The sequence below is a fragment of the Pteropus medius genome, unplaced genomic scaffold (assembly GCF_902729225.1).
Source record: "Pteropus medius unplaced genomic scaffold, Ma_sr-lr_union100, whole genome shotgun sequence".
In the NCBI taxonomy this organism is placed as follows: domain Eukaryota; kingdom Metazoa; phylum Chordata; class Mammalia; order Chiroptera; family Pteropodidae; genus Pteropus; species Pteropus medius.
In genome coordinates, this window is record NW_024351544.1 from 507,844 (window position 1) to 526,063 (window position 18,220).

Here is an 18,220-nt window from a genome sequence, read left to right on the forward strand (position 1 = left end):
TGTGCAGCTACATTCATAACAACAGGCTGTAGATAGATTACTGACCGTCTTGAACATGTTAGTATAAGTATTTTATGTGGTTTAATTTTTTTCTCCCATTTTATTTGATTGCAGTTTTCCAGAACAGAAGGACAAATGGCTTTCCCTCCTTCAGAGGTATTTTTTTTTAGTATCCACATCTTTAATCATTAACCTGTAGTTAAATGAATTTAATTCTCTGCAGAGATGTGTGCCCCAAACGGTTCCCCTCTCCTTAGTGGAAATTGTTCATTCATCCTCAAATAAGCTGTTGTTTAGACTGTACACTAGCTACTGCATACTGTAAGCAATGTTCTCCCATTACATGTATTTCTTACTTTCTCAGAGGGGGAACATTGAGGTCTGTTTAGATTATTTTAGATAGAAATTAGTTGATAATTTCTCCAATCTCTTTTTTTGTCTCCAACCTACCATTTGGAGCTAACAGTTTCCTCAAAGCATGTATTAAGTTTTCATATATGAAGGGTTTTCTGCTGAGCACCTCAAAAACCAATCGTTATTCCTACCTTCGAGCATACAGGCTAAAAAGGTCAATTTAGATTCATCTCTTATTCCCTTAGTTCTTTCCTCCATTCTTCCCCCTCTCCCTTCCCAAGCAATGAGATAACAAAGATTTATACTCCACTGGAGAGCAAAATGAATAGTGAAAAGCCATTGTTTTGGCTCGGTCTTGTAAAATATTAGATGTGCTCCTGTGCATAAGTCAGATTTGGGGCCTGTCCAGGGAAGCTTTGAGGATAAAATATCACCCAGAGGTGCCTAAATCTGACTGTGCTTCTCAAAACGAACCTCACTTGAAATGGATCTCCCATTTTTTGTGTGTGTGCCCGTGCCTAATGTCCTGATATTTTATTTATCTTCCAACCCATAATGTAATCTGACTTTGCTGAGTCCTTCCATCTGTCTTTTTTTAAATAGCATATAAGTATATTGAAAATATTAGCAAAATGGATTGATTTAAAAATAAGCGATTTAGCAAAATCTATCTGACTCAGTGTTGTTTTGGGTTGTCGTTGCATTTGATTAGATACATCAATCTAGAGAAAGAAAAGGACTATCCGAAGAGCATTCCCCTCAAAATCTTCACCAAGGACATTGGGAATTGTGCATATGTAAGTGTTTCTAAGCAAGAAAATTAAATTCCAAGTCCCCGCATAAGGCAGAACACCATGGATTAAAAAGAGAGAGAGTGAGAATGAGACAGAGGCAGGCAGGCAGTGTATGTGCTTTGCAAGGAAGGCATTTAGAAATATCACTGTGGGAAAATGTATTTTCCTGGGTATGTGTATGTCTCCGCATATATGAAAAGTAAACCCTAGAGAAAATGATGCAAGAAAAATTCACATTGACCGCAGTATTTAACATTGACACGTGGAAGGAGTATTGCTTCTCAGACGCCTCTTCCTCTCCTCTGGCATTGATGTTCCTCTGGACCCTTTCAATAGCAGCTGCAGAGGCTTGTACTAAAGCCGTTTCCATGAGGAGTTATTTTCTATTAGTACTGAGCAATTTTTCCCAACTTATTGCTTCTTAAGTAGAAAGTGGTTTTGGAAAGTTCTTCATTCTTTAAGTTTTTAGGGACTGAATCCCTCAAGTTAATAAATGGATAAGTTACGGGAGGTGACATTTTTAAGGGATCAGAATATTTCTACCTCACATTTTGCATCACGTTGGTCAAATAAAACTGAAGTCTATTTAAGTCCAGTTATTATGTGTAATTTGATGACTGAAATATAGTACGAGTGCCAAAACGTTATCCAAAACGTCATCAGTGATGAACAAAATGGAAACTTGTGAATGTTTTTATTTTACTATGAATTGTCATATACGTCGCAGCAACTCTAGATCACACATAATAGTTTCCTGAGTGGAAAACGTGTAGTACAAACTGTCGTGGTTAGACCCAAAGCAAAAGTTATGCAAATATTTGAACATGAGAGCCTGATGTCACTGCTTAAGGGAAATACTCAAATTTTATGGTATGAAGACTGCGGAGAGCTATCTCCTGGAGCAAAGTAGCCCAGTCTCCTTCCCCTAGGAGACAAAAAACAAAAACAAAAAAACAATGCTTTTTGACTGCCGGCTTTGATTCAGTTGTTCTGGCAATTGGTTACCTTCAGGATTTTCATAGGAAGTCCCTTGAACCTTGTTTTTTTAACACTTTCAGTGAATGAAAAGTGTGTCATTGAGAGAGGAGTAGTGACCCACTCTCACTAGGGAAGAGAAGACACACAATGTGGTTAGGTGCTGTTTTTTTTTATCACTGGTACCCTGGTTAAATCAACAATGATATGACAACTGTCCTTTCCTCTCTGAAGTTGCTTCATGCCAAAAATCTCCTTTCAGGGAGCCCTGCTTCCAGAGAGAATGATTCCCCCCAAATAGGAGTGCATGCATGGGGAAGAACTCTTTATTCTTGGCCTTTAGTTGTGCAGCCTGTTAGTGAATTCTGTTAAATGGAAAAAAAATAGCCACGTATTGTCTGTTTATTTGTTTATGTTTATTTGTTGACTGGCCAAAGGGCACTAGTTGATGAAATTTATTTGTTTTGTCTACCAAAGAGGCATGTGGGAAAAAATACACATCCTAAAATTACTGTTTTGAACATATATGCCTAATATTGAGAAAAATTATCTTAGAAACCAGGTACATTGAGAGTGATTATTTGTACTACATGGTAGTCTTCACTTTACAAAAGACTTCATGAGACAGTTTCTTTAAATTAAATGGCAGGGTTTACAGACTTAAAGAAAAAAGAAGCAGCAGAAGCCTGTCATGAAATTCTATCTCAATTTAAAGCCCAGTATATGAAACATCTTTGCCACTCTGATAGAAGACAAACACTGGGTTAGTTGGGTGTTCTGTGCCCTCTCGGTTGGGTTGTGAGACACTTTTGCATAATCCTTAGAACTAAGAGGAGTACAATGTGAAATCAATTAACAAACAACCTTAAGAGGCAATTTGTCATGTCAAGTAATCGGCTCAAAGAGAAATAATACTGTAATGGAAGGATAAGTGATGAATTATCATTGGATTTCACGTAGCTTTATTTTATGTCATTTTTGATTTTATGTCATTTTGTCTTCATTTATGCTATTTATTTGTTCCTGATTTATCTGATAATTATATAAATCCTGTATGTGTAGTAAATATTTCTTTTTTGATAGCGTAACATTGCCTTATATTGAAACACTGTTGGAATTCAGTGAACTCTATTGCTATTTCAGAATGTGGTTAATCCCTTTTTGTTGTTGTTGTTGAAAAGTGTCTTTCTATTTTTAAGTAATAATTTCTTAATGTAGCTTAGCACAGGGCTATTATAGATACCTTATTCAATGGCAGAGTTGGTAACAGAATTGAGCTTTCTAAAATTTTCAGTCCTCCTTGCTAGACTCATGGGTTTTAAGGCCTCTACAGATTTCAGCAACAAAAATCTCAGTAGACACAGTGCCTGACATATAGAAAGTGCTCAATAAATAGTGGTTTTTAAAAATTCTAAACTTTAAATGTCTTTTAGAACCAGTTCTTATTTTGAATTTACCTAAACTGACTTTTTCCATGCAAAGAAATAAAAACCCACACTGTGAAGACAGTATTCAGGAAGAAAGAGAAAATGATCCAGTTCTCCCTTTTTTATTACACATTGCATTGTGGAAATGATGCAACAGATCAACCTCACTGATCTCTGTTTGGTCCAGAGGGTGGTCCATGTACTTTCTCTGAAATATGTTTACTCTTTTTCTTTCTCACTTAAGTTCTTAGATTTGTGAGCCATGTGTTCTTTTTTTTTTTTAAGAGAAATATATGTTTTATTAAAAGGCATATATAATGGAACGAAAGTAAATTATATTCAAAGATTTGTGTTCTCATCAAGTTGTATGCTTTACTCTGTCAACACTTGAAATTAGGATTTGCCTTTAATAATTTGACAATAATTATTTGTTCCTTTGTTTTAAAATCCTTTATTTATAGCGAGATTTCTTTTTCTTTTCTTTTACAGTCTAAAACTATAACAATAAAGAATTCAGATACAGCGAGCGAAGTTATCAACATGTCCCTATCAATACTAGGGATAACTGTAAGTTATTCGGTTAGATATTCTTAATTAACAAACTTTGATACTTTAGATTCATATAAATATTATCTCTTCTATTATAAGACACCTGATTACTAAAGATACTAAAGTTATATTTTGTCCCCCAAAATGTAGACAATAAGGACAGTAAAGCCTTGATATTAGCTTAACATTGGGTGCTATTCTTTTACTCCCATTTTAAAACCTGTGCAAACTGAAAGGCGTAAGATTGGGCTTAATTTTAGAGTGATAATAAAACTTTTATTGCATTTGCCATATATATACAGTTGGAGAGATTTTTGGGATAAGATTCTTAATTAAGAAATTTCAGCATCCTCCTTTCCCACTTGTCGTTATGTTACTATTATTTCCCCATATCCTATCCTGGTTCTTCTCCCTTATCTAATTATTCTCTTACTATCTCAAGATTCAATAAGTGTTATGATAATGAATTCTGAAGGATTTTCTCTGTAGTAAAATTTTTACATAAAGTACCCATGGCTAGAAACTATATTCGTTGGCTTCAGGTTTAGAAGATGAGATGATTGGTACTTCTAATGAATTGATAAATTAGAAAACAAGATTTTAGTGTGCACATCACATTTTCCCCGGTTTCGCTTTTAGCTTCTGCTTCTTTCTGTTTTATGGGGCAAAGACAAGTTTTTTCATATTGTATTAATGGAGAAGATTTTAATGTTTAAGGATGAAGGGGAAAGAGAATTGGAAAGTTCTCATCTTCTACCTACTGGTATATAAACAACATACATTGAATAGTTGTATTAAAGGGAATGACTTTCAGAAGGATGGAAACTAAAGGAAGCACTCGAACAGCACCATTTCTTGAGTGAGATTCTCTATAAATATGAAAACACAGTGTTACTATGAGGTGACCTATGACATACATTTAATATATGCCATAGTCGTCTTATCTATATTTAGATGTGCTTGTACACAGTGCTATAGTAAGCCTTCAGGAACTGAGAGCAACCAATATTAGGCTAAGAAATCTGATTTCTTTTAGTTAAATTTAATAATATATTTAAGATATAACTAAATTTATGTGCATTGAGTAAAGAAGACATCTGTGCATTGATTTCTAAGCATACATAATTATGTCTTGGAAGACAATGAGTAATTTAAGGGGGAAGGAAGGGAGATTAATATCATGACTTATTTTTTATATCTTTTTCTCTTTGATTAAGTGAGCAATCTCCTCAGACCAAAAATACTTCTATTCAATATAATATTTTTTACTGTTCTAAAGGATCGTTACGATGTTTTCAGACTTCGAAATGATTTTTGTTACATTGCTCTTCCTATTTGCAATGAAAATTTTTGACTAGGGATGGAGAATGAAATGACAAATAGATTGGGGAAGTGAGGAAATGACAAATAGATTCTCCATAGACAGGACCGTCCCTTGTAAGGTCAGGGTCATACTTTTTAATTAGAAGATAAAGGCAAGGATATTAATATTGCCAATCTGTTCTAGCTTTATTTAAACACTTTTGCTATTTTCTCTCCAGATACAACCAAGTCAGTATAATTTAGCATTCTTTTTTTCAAGTAGGATTTTTAGCATTGCTAGGTTATAATTCTTCTAGTGAACAATTCCATCGTTTTTCCATCACTAGGCCTATTCTCTAGACAGAAATCTTGTCTTTTCTGTCTCCAGGACTGGACTTGCCCAAAATAAAGCCAGTGCAGATTGTGCCAGGTGCCTATTTCCTCAAAGCCTCTTGGTCATTCTACTTCTGCTCAGAAGCAGCTGAGCAGAAAAGTCAGCCTTTGAGATTTTACTTTTTTATCACAGACACGAAAATGTTTGTGGCTTCCAGGATAACAAGGTTGTCTTTGCAGGGGCATGTTGGAGATTAAGTCCAATATGCCCTGAGAAATCTGGAGACATAGCAGAAGTCAGGATTAGCGTTTTAGAAAATCAGAAAGTTTCTCTTCCTTTATGAAAGGACAAATATATTATTTCATATTCTGTAGGCTACTCATGATAGTGAGAGTCTGATTTTATTGCAGTTCTTGGATCCCTGGCCAACACCAGGGGACAGGATTCTGGAGGACTCTGTAGGGGAAGAAAGAGTGGGAAGAAGGGTTATAGAAATCAGCATTATTGTCATCAAAAGCTATAATCACCCACATGAATCTGAAGGCATTTATATTGTCTCCATTTTTATTTTTTTTACCAACAGAAAAATACCAAAAAATGTGACCTCATTCAATTACCAAACTTGAAGGAATTATTGTTAATTCTTTTCTTTCTAGGGATCTGAGAGAGACTACCAGTTATGGGTCAATTCTGGCAAAGAAGAGGCACCATATCCACTTATTGGTAAATTTCAGTGAAAATCTTAGATAGTATTTTAATTGGCTTTCTAAATGTCTCAGAGAACAGGTCATATGGTCCTAAGCTTAAATAAGATTAAATATTAAATCTTACATAAAATTTATTCATTTGATAAATATCTATCAAGCATTTCCTATGCGCTAAATAATATCTCTTCACTCAAGTAGCTAGTTGTATAATTAGGAAGAGAATTTTAAATTTTACCCTCTTCTTTTACACTTTACAAAAAGAGCTATTTTGCCAAACCTTTTTAAATATTTTTCAACAAGAAAGTATTATGAATTGGTATTCCTTTTCCCCTATATACTTATTTTCCATATTCAGTTGTACTTAAAAATCAAATAAATACTTACATAAATACTTAAAATGATTTTAATAAAATATTTTAATTGAAACTATGTAGATGGTATCTTTCAGGTTTAGAACAGCTTCTCACTAAATCACTAAAACTTTGTGAGACATAGGACATGACTGTTAATTAGCAGCAAATTTTCATTGTATATCTATTTTAACATGCCTTACATACATCAGTTATAGATTAGCTGCTTACTATTTTGATAAACTGACTTTATCATATGTCACTGTAGCCTCTCTTTTTTTTGCCTCAGTCCCTGGAAGGTGCTGTAGTACATGATATTAATGGAATAGTGACAGTATATGCCTATGCCAGATGGAGGAAAAGGTAGAGTTCACTGAGTTATGTTCAGTGATAAAGCAAGAATAGAAGAGAACGTACTGTCTATACTTAAAAGACAAAATAAATGAACAAACAAAACAGAAACAAACTCATAGATACAGAGAACATTTTGATGGTTGCTAGGCAGGAGGGAGTAGTGGTTATGGGTGAAAACTGGGAAGGGATTAAGATGTACAAATTGCCAGTTACAAAAATAGTCACTGGGATGTAAAGTACAGCCTAGGGAATATAGTTCAACAACATTGTAATAACTATGTACTGTGTCAGTTGGGTACTAGACTCAGGGTGATCACTTCCTAAGTCCTATAAATAGATAATCACTACACTAGACACCTGAAACTAATATAATATTGTCTATCAACTGTAAATGACAAATAAAATTTTTTAAAAAAATTAAATATATAAAGCTAACAGGTCAAAATGTAAGAAAAAAAGCTAAATCTACAGCACAGTGTTACTTGCGGATTGAATTAAGAAAAATGCAATTACTTAAAGAACAAAAATTCATGTTGCAGTCAGATGCCCCGGGTTTTGTTTTTCTAGTTTACAGATTCCTTTTTGCACCTTGTTTCTGTCTCTTATTAATACCCCGCAGTCTTCCTTCTGATTATTGCCTATGAATACCAATCTCAGGGCAGCAGTGGGAGGGAAGCAAAACTCAAACGAACCAGTCCCGATGCTCTTGAGTAACTGATTATGTAACAAATAAAAAAGAATAAAATTTCTTTTTCAGACAGACATTTTCTGTTGAATAAGAGTAATGAGTGATGCTTGAAATACTTTGCCCTTATTTATATAATATTAACCGCCAATGTTTACTTATTTGATCCTTACAATACCATGTGATGGGTAAGGTAAATATTTTAAATCATGGATTTGATGCTGACAGAGGTCAAGGGTTTGCTGAAGATTTATAGATATAGTTAATATATCAAAGGAAAAATTAGAATACCTTTAAACATTCTTAGATGTGAGCACAGGAAACCTCAGCATTGTACAACTCATAGAATAATCTGTACATCCCAAACATGATATGCTTTAATGACTGGCTTTTTTACCCCTCTCCCCCACCCACTTAAAACTACTCTGGTAGGGCCACTTGCATTATGCAGTGGTCTCCAACTATAAGTGTGTGTGGTGATCATTCGGTCAACAAAAGGATTCTTCATACCAAATGTCCCAGAAGCAAACTGCAGTGCATTTCAGTATGTAGCACACATGCTCACAGTACCAGTCAGCCTAAAGTCTACATTTAGGTTTTACTCTGTGTAGGGCATGAATATCCCTATGGAATTAAAATGAGCCATCTTCGAGACACTGCACTTCTGGCAGAGTTATCAAAGGACTCCACCAGCCCTTCCAGCCTCCAAGAGCCCTTCCTCATAGAACAGCTGCCCCGAGAGATGCAGTGCCAATTCATCCTGAAGCCCAGCCGCCTGGCTGAGACCCAGCAACTGAGTGGTGAGTTGCTTCTCCTCTTTCACAGAGCCCTTATTTTAGTAACAGTTTCCATTTCTGAAAACAGAGTTAGTACAAAGCATATAGAGCTGCTTGGCATTACTTGTGATCAAATGTTAGTTGTTTTCAAAATAAAACTTTAAAAAGTTTCTATGTAAGCACTGTTTTCTTTTGCCTTTTAGGGTGAATTCATTAAGAAACCTCATAAATTGGCAGCAAAAACTAATTTCCAAAGCCATTCAGTGTTCGATAATAGTGGTTGAGGGCAATTCTTCATAAAACTTTCATTCTCAGCTCTATGTTCAAATATCACTATAAAACTTCACCACTGCTGAGATATTCGGCTTCTGTTTCTAAAAAAAATCACAGAACTGGCAACAGTTAAGTCCACAAGGATGAGTGAAATTCATTGTTGATACTACTGATCCAGTAACACCTGGTAGATTCAAATAATTCCCACACAGTACCACTAATGAGTAATATAATAAGTAACTGTAAGCATTAAACACATTACATTTTCACAAGCTTTGTGAACTTATACTTTTCTACAAATTATACTTTAATCTGCTCCATATACTTTTACCATCATCATATATAACACATTTTAGCAGATTTCACTTCATATTATATTGAATTATTGTTTTGACAACATCTTTGAAAATAACCTTACATGTGGTTGTTCCATGCATACTATTGAAGACTAATTCTTCAGTCACTATAAGTATCAACTTCTAGAATTAACAACTAAGCAATATTGGTAACATCTGTTGACCAATCAAGAAGCATAGGAAGTCATTAGAGATCATTTGCCTTGGTTTTTAGTCTACTATTGGTCTTACTTTAATGTCCTCAACTGCTCAAGCAGCTGTTCTCACCAAAAGGCTGACAGTCTTAAATCTAGTGTCTCTGTACAAATTGCTTCACCTACTGCAAGCACACGAGATTTAATCAACTCAGCATTGGTGAATGACTTTCCTTTCCTCACATGGCTAACAAATGAGCCATTCAGAAACTTACATGTTTTTCCAGCCTCGTTTTCATTTTTCATTTTTGCAAAGAAGTTCTGAAGTGCTAAAATGTTTTATTTTGAATATTCTAAATTTTTCTGATCATTGCTTTCCTTTGAGTTAGGAATATAGTGATGAATGCTTAGTCTGGCAAGATGACACATATTGTATTCTTTTATCATAGATTTTCTGTCATTTTATAATTAGCAAAAGTCTTTGTCATTTAATCCAATAACAATGGCATCCACACTTTATTGTGCCTTGAAAGCTCAACATTAGAAGTCCATTTCTATCTTCTTTTCTTGTTTAGACGCAGTGGATAATAAAAATACTAAATGTTGCAGTATCATGAGTCACATGGCACTCAAAGCACTGCAGTTGATTGCATGGAGCAGCAATGCACAGCAATGAGAGTACTACCTGTCGTCTCTGTCACATCTACTCAGCTATACCATTGCGTGTGAAGTAGAAGCAGCCACAGACAATGCATAAACAAATGAGTATGGCAGGGACACGATAAAGCTATTATGGACAGTAAAATTTGAATTTCCTGTAATTGTTATTTGTAACTAAATATTATTCTCCTTTTGATTTTTTCCAACCTTGTAAAACTGGTAAAAAACCTTTCTTAGCTCACATGCTATCCAAAGAAAGACAGCAGGCCAAATTTGGCCTACAAAGCATATTTGCTGCCCTCTGATTTAGATGATAGAAATGCACATTTAATCAAAAACATTTTACTAAATCTCAGATTTCTACCAAATTTTATAACATCACTTCACTCAAGTAACAGAACCATCTCATTTGATGTGTTACATGCCTTTCCTATTACATCTCTGTAGTGTTTTCATTAGAGGTGGAAAAGCCAGATGGAACCTGGAAAGACTGAAGAACTGTAGAGTCTAGAGATTCTAAACATGAAGTTATTGGCTGCTGGTTGATGATTCTCTTCATAATGTTAACAAATAATCTCTACACAGAATATAAGTTTATAAAATACTTGCTTTTAGGCTTCAAAACAACCATGTAAGGTAACATTAATTAATATCCCATCTTAAAAATGAGCACCTTCAGACTGTCCAGGATCACAAAGGATGTAATAGGAGAGCTGAAACCTAAACTAAATCTTCTGTCCTAAAATTCCTCTTGTCACTAGACCTTACTGCCATGACTGTGGCCATGTTAGCACTAACTCACTTCATGAAATGGAGACTATTTTACATAGTTATTGTTTGTCATACTGTCAACATCCCCACTGCTTCTGTTCTACTCTTGAATTTTTTTTTAATTTGAAGACAACATGCCACTATGGAAGGTTGTTTTTAGTACTGTCATAGCTTCATCGTGATAGACATAATATGACCATATGATTGAGTATCAAATTTTAATGTGCATTTATTTTTTTTTAATTTTATTGAGGTTACATTGGTTAATAAAATAATATAGATTTGAAGTGTACAATTGCATAATATGCCATCAGTATGGTGCACTAATGTGCTTTTAAAGTCCACACTTCTGTCACCTTCTTTCCCACCTTCTGTGCCCCTTGCCATAAAATAAGCCACAACTGGAATAAAGATTTAACTTAAAATCTCCACATTTGAGGGAGGCTTTCTCTAGTTAGCTTAAGGAAATTAGATATCCAAAATAATCTTAGGTGAACACAGTCATACCCAATCTGTTTTTCAAATTTCTGCTTCAGTGTGGGGAAGATCTACTAAATACTGTAATAGTAGCACACTGAAAATAGAGTAGCAGTAAGTCTCATGGACGGCTTCCTCTGTGCTTACATCACTGTCCTTTGGCTTTGGGGTAGCTGGTCCCCACTGAGACAGCTCTGGTGTTAATTGAAGATTCAGATATGAACATTAAAGATCTGACCTCAAAACCCAACTCAAATATCACTTCTAGATCTGTGTTCCTTTGGCCAGATAGTTGTCCCCTTGTCTGTGTCTCCAGAGCACTTCATACATGTCTCCAGTGTAACACATAACAATTACATTATAATGATTTGTTTACATGTTTCACTGTACTGTGGGCTTAAGGCCTGGGAACTCGAAGAGGGCTAACTAAGTCCAGTGAATAGAACAGAGAAATTAAATGAAAGATTGAGTGGCTTAGGCATCCTAGTATGGAAAACTTGAGTGGAGCAGAAGAGTTCTGGGGTTGAAATGGGATCTTTCTGGGAATGGTCTGAAGTAGCACCTCAGCTTCTAGCCTGACTGAGCTTCTACTTCTGCACCCACAGCAGGGCAACCTTCCATATCTGCTTCAGACCCAGGGCTGACGAGGCTGACTTTTTATGGAGATGGTAAAATATGGGACGTAACTTTTTCCTCTACCTGTTTACCCCACCATTCTAGTATTTTCTATATGTATTTCCTCCTTGGGATTGGTAGTAGGGGTAGAGGGGCAAGGCCGGTGGGAATTCTTAATTTGGGAAGTTGTATGACTAGAATAGAATTTCTAATTAAGCCTTTCTTGTGATTATTATTCTATAAGTACACATTTTTAAAATTGTAATTTTTAATGTTCAGTTCCCTAACTTATGCATGAAGAAATGTTAGCTGAATTTTGCTTGGATTATTTAGGAAAATTAAATTCACGTGAATTTAGTTGGATCTACATTTACATCACCCTTATATTTTAAAAGCAATAGCATGATTTTAATCGTCCTTTGACATTTAGAAAGCAAGAGTTATGTGCTCAAAGCTCTTCAAGAAAGTACACTTTAATGAAATTTCTTTTCAGTCTCAGAGGAAACATGAACTCTAAAATTGAATGTTGTACATAACAAAAGGCATGGCTGCAGCTGAAAGTATTTATAATATAGTACAGGATTCGATTTCTACTTTATCCTCTGCCTACACTCATAGGATAGCTGGGCATATAACTTTATGAGACAGCATTCTTCCTAAGAAATGTGTGAAAGTTAAAAAATCAAATAAATCTAAGAGTTTTAGAAATAATGAAATCGGGCTAAATGTGAGGAAACTAGATTGAGTACAAGTGTTCAACATAGATAAACATGCAGATGAGGAAAACATTCGCACAGACTGACATTGCTAGGCACACTGGAGCCCCCTCTTGGAATTAGGAATGGTTTAGTTTCCTTTTCTGTTTTTTAGAAGGGTATAGCTTGGGAATGTCAGGCCAGGAAGACAGTGCTCTGGTCCAACAGAGTCTGGCATTCCTCCTGGTCTGCAGACTACCAGAAGGCTGTTACACCCAATAGAGAGTGGATGTGGGAGGAGGTTGGTATCTTAGCAGCTTCATTCAAGATCACTGTGACTCATGCCGTGGGCGAAACAGTACTTTTCATGCATTACCCTACTTAACCCTCTCAATAAGGCTTTGAGAGGTAGGTAATATCATTCTCATTTCAAAGTTGAGTAAAGTGGTTGATTTCCCCAAATAAGTGTCTGAGCCAGGAGTCTAACTGGGCTCCTACTCCAGAGCCAAAGACTTGGGTGTGTGTACATGGACGATGCATTGACTGTATCCTTAGGAAGCCAAGGGTAAATGATGGCTTTGAGGCCATTCAGGAAAATGATACTTATTGGTTTATCCTCCCACAACCTGGATCGTGTAGTATTTGGTTTAATTTGGTTATTCTGAGGAGGTAGAATGCTAATGTCCATTATAGACAAACAGTATAAAACATTTTCTTGAAATTAGCATTTGAGTCTGCCAACCATGTCCTCGCCGAAAAGGCCATCTCCTTCACGTTCCATTTTGTCAGGCAATTTTGAGTAGCTAAGCATCATCTCCAAAAGCTTAGTTTTGTGTCAGGATCCTGCAACCAGAGTTTAATGACTAATTCTCAGGCACTTGCCCTGAAGACAATGGAATCAATCCCTGTGTGGGTGCCACCTGACAGCTTAAGGCTCCTCAGATCTCAGTTCTGTTGGCCTTAACTGCTAGCTGTTTTGCATTTACCCCAGGTATGTGTGCTTCAGGGGTCTGAGGAGATCTAGGCAGAATTTATACACAGTATTTGGGGCTCTCACTGTAGTTTTCTCTAGGATTTTCCCTCCTCACTTTGCAGCTGCTGTGGTTACCTCCATCTCTGTTCTCTAATTCTTCGAGCCAGTAAGAGTGCAAATTTCTCCCCAAATTTTAGTCACCCCACCACCCTGCGGCCTGTCCTCAAGCTAAAAGCTATAAGAACAGGAAACTTACCTAGTGCCATATCATTTCCATCTGCCAAGTGCCAGACTTTTACCTCGAGTATTTACCTTTTTTTGCTCCCTCCCTGATTTTTTAAAACTTATTTTGTCCAGAGTTCATAGTTGTTATTTGTCCGTGCTTTTGGGTTAAGGAGGGTGGCAAAGAGGTCCAAATGTACCCTTAAGGACCTGTCTTTTTAAAATATCAAATTCTGTGCACAAGTTTCATGCTAAAATTCAAGACAGACAACATCAAAAATGTTTTAGCACCGTGATATCACAAAATCATGATTCGCTGTTGACCTCTCCCTTCTGCCTATTTTGCTCATGTTGTTTTTTTGTCTTTTTCCACCTAAATCTCTCCATATTTCCATTGTTGTTCAAGACTGATTTCTTGCATGCTTACTCAATAAACACAAGACACAGTGCTGGATACTCCATTGAAATCTTGTTCATTTGAAATCTAAATCAAATATAAACTCCTCTAGGATCACACTTTTCCTTTTAATGGGTAGATGTGCTGTATCATTCTTCTGAATGCCTTTGGTACTTTGTTCCTCCCTTATGACATTTTATTGATTAATATACTTACTTCTTGCCCCCCACCACCAGTCTTCCTCCCCCATTAGATTATAAACCTCACCATGGCAAGGATAAGTCTCACTCATGTTTGCATCCATGCATGCTGCCTTAAACATGCATTTTTAAGTAGAGAACTGAAAAAGTACATGAAAGTCTTTTCAGCTGGCCAGAAAGGGGGAAAATGTAGAACATTAGCTTCTTGTCTCTGTTCTCAGTAGTAGAGTAGGACATCAGGAAATAAAGCTTTCCCTGTTTCAAGAGAACATCTTAATAGAGATAGCTCTATTCCTACTCCTCCCCTTCTCCTTTCTTTGTCTTACTATTTAATTGCGGTCTAATTGACTCTTCAGCTTTCTTGTGTGCCTAGTCTCATCTTTTAAATAGGACAATGTATATGTTGGTATGAAACACTTTTTGCTTTAAGTTGTAGTAAGTGTAGTAAGGGAGACTTTCCTTCTCCTTTGAAAATTCAGTGCCAAACAGACGAGTGATGTTCCATACTGGGTAGGGGTATAGCCCAAACATTCGATACTTTCTTAATTTATGAAATGTTATAATGAAATTTCATAGTTTGAACTTACAGTAACAAAAGATATCTATAACCATGGTTTCTCTTTGAGCCATAGTAATGAACATACTATAAAATGATAACAATAGAAATAGGGGTAAGTGAATTAGTTTTTCTAATCTCACTTCTTCCTTAGATTCAGGTCAGAAGACATCTAAAAGGAGAAGATCTATCATAAACTGGGTCTTTTGGCGGGGTTCTAGCACTCATCTGGATAACTCGCCCATATCACCAACATCTCCTATGCTAGGACAGCTCTTTGGAGTGTCTCTGCCAAGTCTTTGTGAGAATGACAATCTGCCCAAACCTGTTTTGGTAAGTCTTTTTATGACTTGTAAGACCAGTGGGAAAAGAGGTTTAGGAAAGGAGAGAGGTCTATCTCCAAATGGAAATACAGACACACATGACTTTTGCTGAGAACCTTTATTATTACCACTTTACAGAATAATAATCTGATTAAACTATTGCAGAATCATAAGGAAGACATAAGAAGAAGAGATCATTTAGTCTACTGGTTTCAGGAAATTGCCGCATATGCCTGCTCAGGTCATCAGAAATTTGCTTGGTAGATGAGAGGAGTCATGTCATCTCTTGGATTTCTCTCACTTCCTTTCTTGAACTCTGCATTGTTCTGAAAGTCTTCTGAATAACGTTAGCAGCAGAGACTACTCAATTTTATGCTTTTTAAAAATCTTACATGTGTTTTATTTGTATTTCAAGTGTTCATTCATAAAGATACATCCTCTGACATTTAGTTATTTTTCTTACATAGAATGGGTCAGGTGAAAGACATTGAGTTTGTCTTGTCTCCAATTGATATATTAAATTATCACTGTTAAGCAAATTTTTTGAGTATCCACTATCCTCCGAGTACTATACTAGGTGTGTGGCATATTATGGTATATTTGCATGTATATGTGCCAGACACTAGCCTAGCCACTTTATTGCTTACCTTTCACAGCAAATGTAGAGGGTAGTTATCATCATCACCATCATTCCTGCTTTACACATTTTTTAAAGCCTCAAGATTATGCAAGATCACACAGTAATTATGTGCTATAATCAGATTTCAAATTTCATGGGTTGCTTTTCTCCAACCCCCGTTCTTTTCCTACACTGAAAACAGAGGACATACAGCTAGAAAGAAAGCAAAATGATAGATTGATCAGGATGGACTGGAATGGAGAAAGCTTCCTGGAGGAGATTTTTTGAGACTGATTTTAAAACACGGAAATAAATACAGAGAGTAGAATGAAATATGAAGACGTATTAAAAAAAGACAAGCAAGTGGAGAATGAGTTTAACAACAATATTTCCATATTCGGGAGAAAGAGTCTGCATGAGAGAATAATGGGAAAAGAGTAGAGAGAAAGGAGAGAGATAGTTAACAGAGACCTTGAAGCAGTCAGAGAAATTTGATTTTAAAGTAGTTACTGGTTCATTGAAACAAGACAATGCCATTAAAGCAAGTGTTTAAAGTAAAATGTTTTAGATGTTGAACAATTAGGAGAAAAGAGATTTAGAAATACCAAAAAACAAATGGACTTTAATCCTTCTAGCAGTCACTCCATCCCCAGTCCTTCAGTACTTTTCCCTTAGTAGTACATACTAGCTTCTGGAAGCCAAGATATTGCTTATGTGTGTAAAGTGCCTATTTTTAATTTGCTTCCCTATAGGATATGCTTTGCTTTCTTAGTCAAAAAGGACCCCTCACAAAAGGCATTTTCAGACTATCAGCCAATGTGAAATCTTGCAGAGAGCTGAAAGAGAAACTGAATTCTGGATCTGAAGTACACCTAGACTGTGAATCTGTCTTTGTGATAGCATCTGTCTTAAAGGTAGGAAAAGTTCTCCCTTCATCCACTGCATGGTATAGCTCTGGAGAAAGACAACTGGTTTCTTTCATTATGACATTATTCCTATCTGCAAAGAACCACAATAGATTTAGAACCTAAAGAGTGTTAAAAGCACTATACAGATACAATATTGGCCTTTAAAAGCCACCGCCAGTGATAAATGTGTGCCAGACATGCTTTTTGTGTTTTCTCATCCCACACCACTCTCATCGTCACTTCTACCACTCCACGCAAAAAAAAAAGAAAAAAAAATTAAGTTAAATTAAAAACAACCAAAACACATAGATCATGTTTACCAAAACAAACATCCTGATTATGATGATTTCCTCACAATCTGAGTACGTTCCTAATAAAGGCAAATTTTTCAAAAAGGAACTTTATTAAACTTTGAAGAAGTGTACCGAAATAAACTTTTTTCTAGTAACAGAAACAAAAACTTGCTCACTGAAACCACTGAAAATTTCATTCATTTATACAGTCCTCATGCCTCTTCTGTCCGCTGATGCCTTTTGAAGTAAAAGTGGAGTACGAGTAACTCCAGCGTCTGGGTCTTCTTTTATAAAACCCTTCCTGCATTTGACATTCTTCATGGTTCTAACCCTTCAGCTCATGGTTCCTTACATCACATCCAAAATTGGGTTATAGCTCTTCTAAGATTCTTCTAAGATTCATAATCTGGTTCCACCGCACCAGATCCACACTCTTGAAAATGCCTCCCATTTTTGGAAAAAATAGAGTCAAAACCAGCTTTTAGCAGAGATTTGACCCCAGCCAGCTTCTGCACACCTGCCTCAGGCTTCTAGCAGTGTGAGAATGCACCTTGCCAGGGCCTGCATCCCAGAGCCTGGATCATAAAAACCAAATGAAGGAAAATGTGGTGAAGAAGACTCTCACATAGCCCTACTCCTGCTGGGCTATCAGCTGATTATGGAATCTTACTCCATGACTGCTCACAGTCAGTGTTTCTTGGTAAATGGACCATGTCTGCTCTTCAACAACCCTTGCTGTGGGCTTTTGCAATAAAGTATCACTAAAAAGAGCTGAAGAGCTGGAGTTAGGGTCATCTAATCTATTTTGCACAGGATGGAATTCAATCCTGGAATATAATAAAAATATGTATAGTGTGATTTGCCAGATATATGTCAGGAATATCTATATGAGATGAAGTTTTCTTTCTTTTTTTTTTTTAGTCATATAATGAGGCTTTCTCCCGTCTATTAATTTAGGAAATTAAAGCTTCTGTTTTAGAAAATGTTTCTTACTCTGCTATTCTTTACAGCACCATACTTGTTAAACTTTTGTGATAAATTGTCAAGGCTGTTACACAGAAGTAGGATTCTAGAAGAGTTCAATTATATTTCAAATAGCATAAATATTACTTGTACAAAAATAAGCAAAAGTAAAAACTGA

At 36.0% G+C, this 18,220-nt stretch overlaps 1 protein-coding gene across 1 annotated transcript in view; it reads left to right on the forward strand.

The window, feature by feature from the left end:
- The window catches only part of LOC120586941 (rho GTPase-activating protein 20-like), an 85,386-nt gene extending 67,748 nt beyond the window's left edge, over positions 1-17,638 (forward strand). The window contains exons 5-11 of the mRNA XM_039843501.1: positions 115-156; positions 1,067-1,151; positions 4,040-4,117; positions 6,392-6,458; positions 8,443-8,631; positions 15,091-15,269; positions 16,631-17,638. Of these exons, the coding sequence (XP_039699435.1) occupies positions 115-156; positions 1,067-1,151; positions 4,040-4,117; positions 6,392-6,458; positions 8,443-8,631; positions 15,091-15,269; positions 16,631-16,909 (919 nt within the window). The 3' untranslated portion in view covers positions 16,910-17,638. The remainder of the gene's footprint in view (positions 1-114; positions 157-1,066; positions 1,152-4,039; positions 4,118-6,391; positions 6,459-8,442; positions 8,632-15,090; positions 15,270-16,630) is intronic.
- The last annotated feature ends 582 nt before the right edge of the window (positions 17,639-18,220 follow it).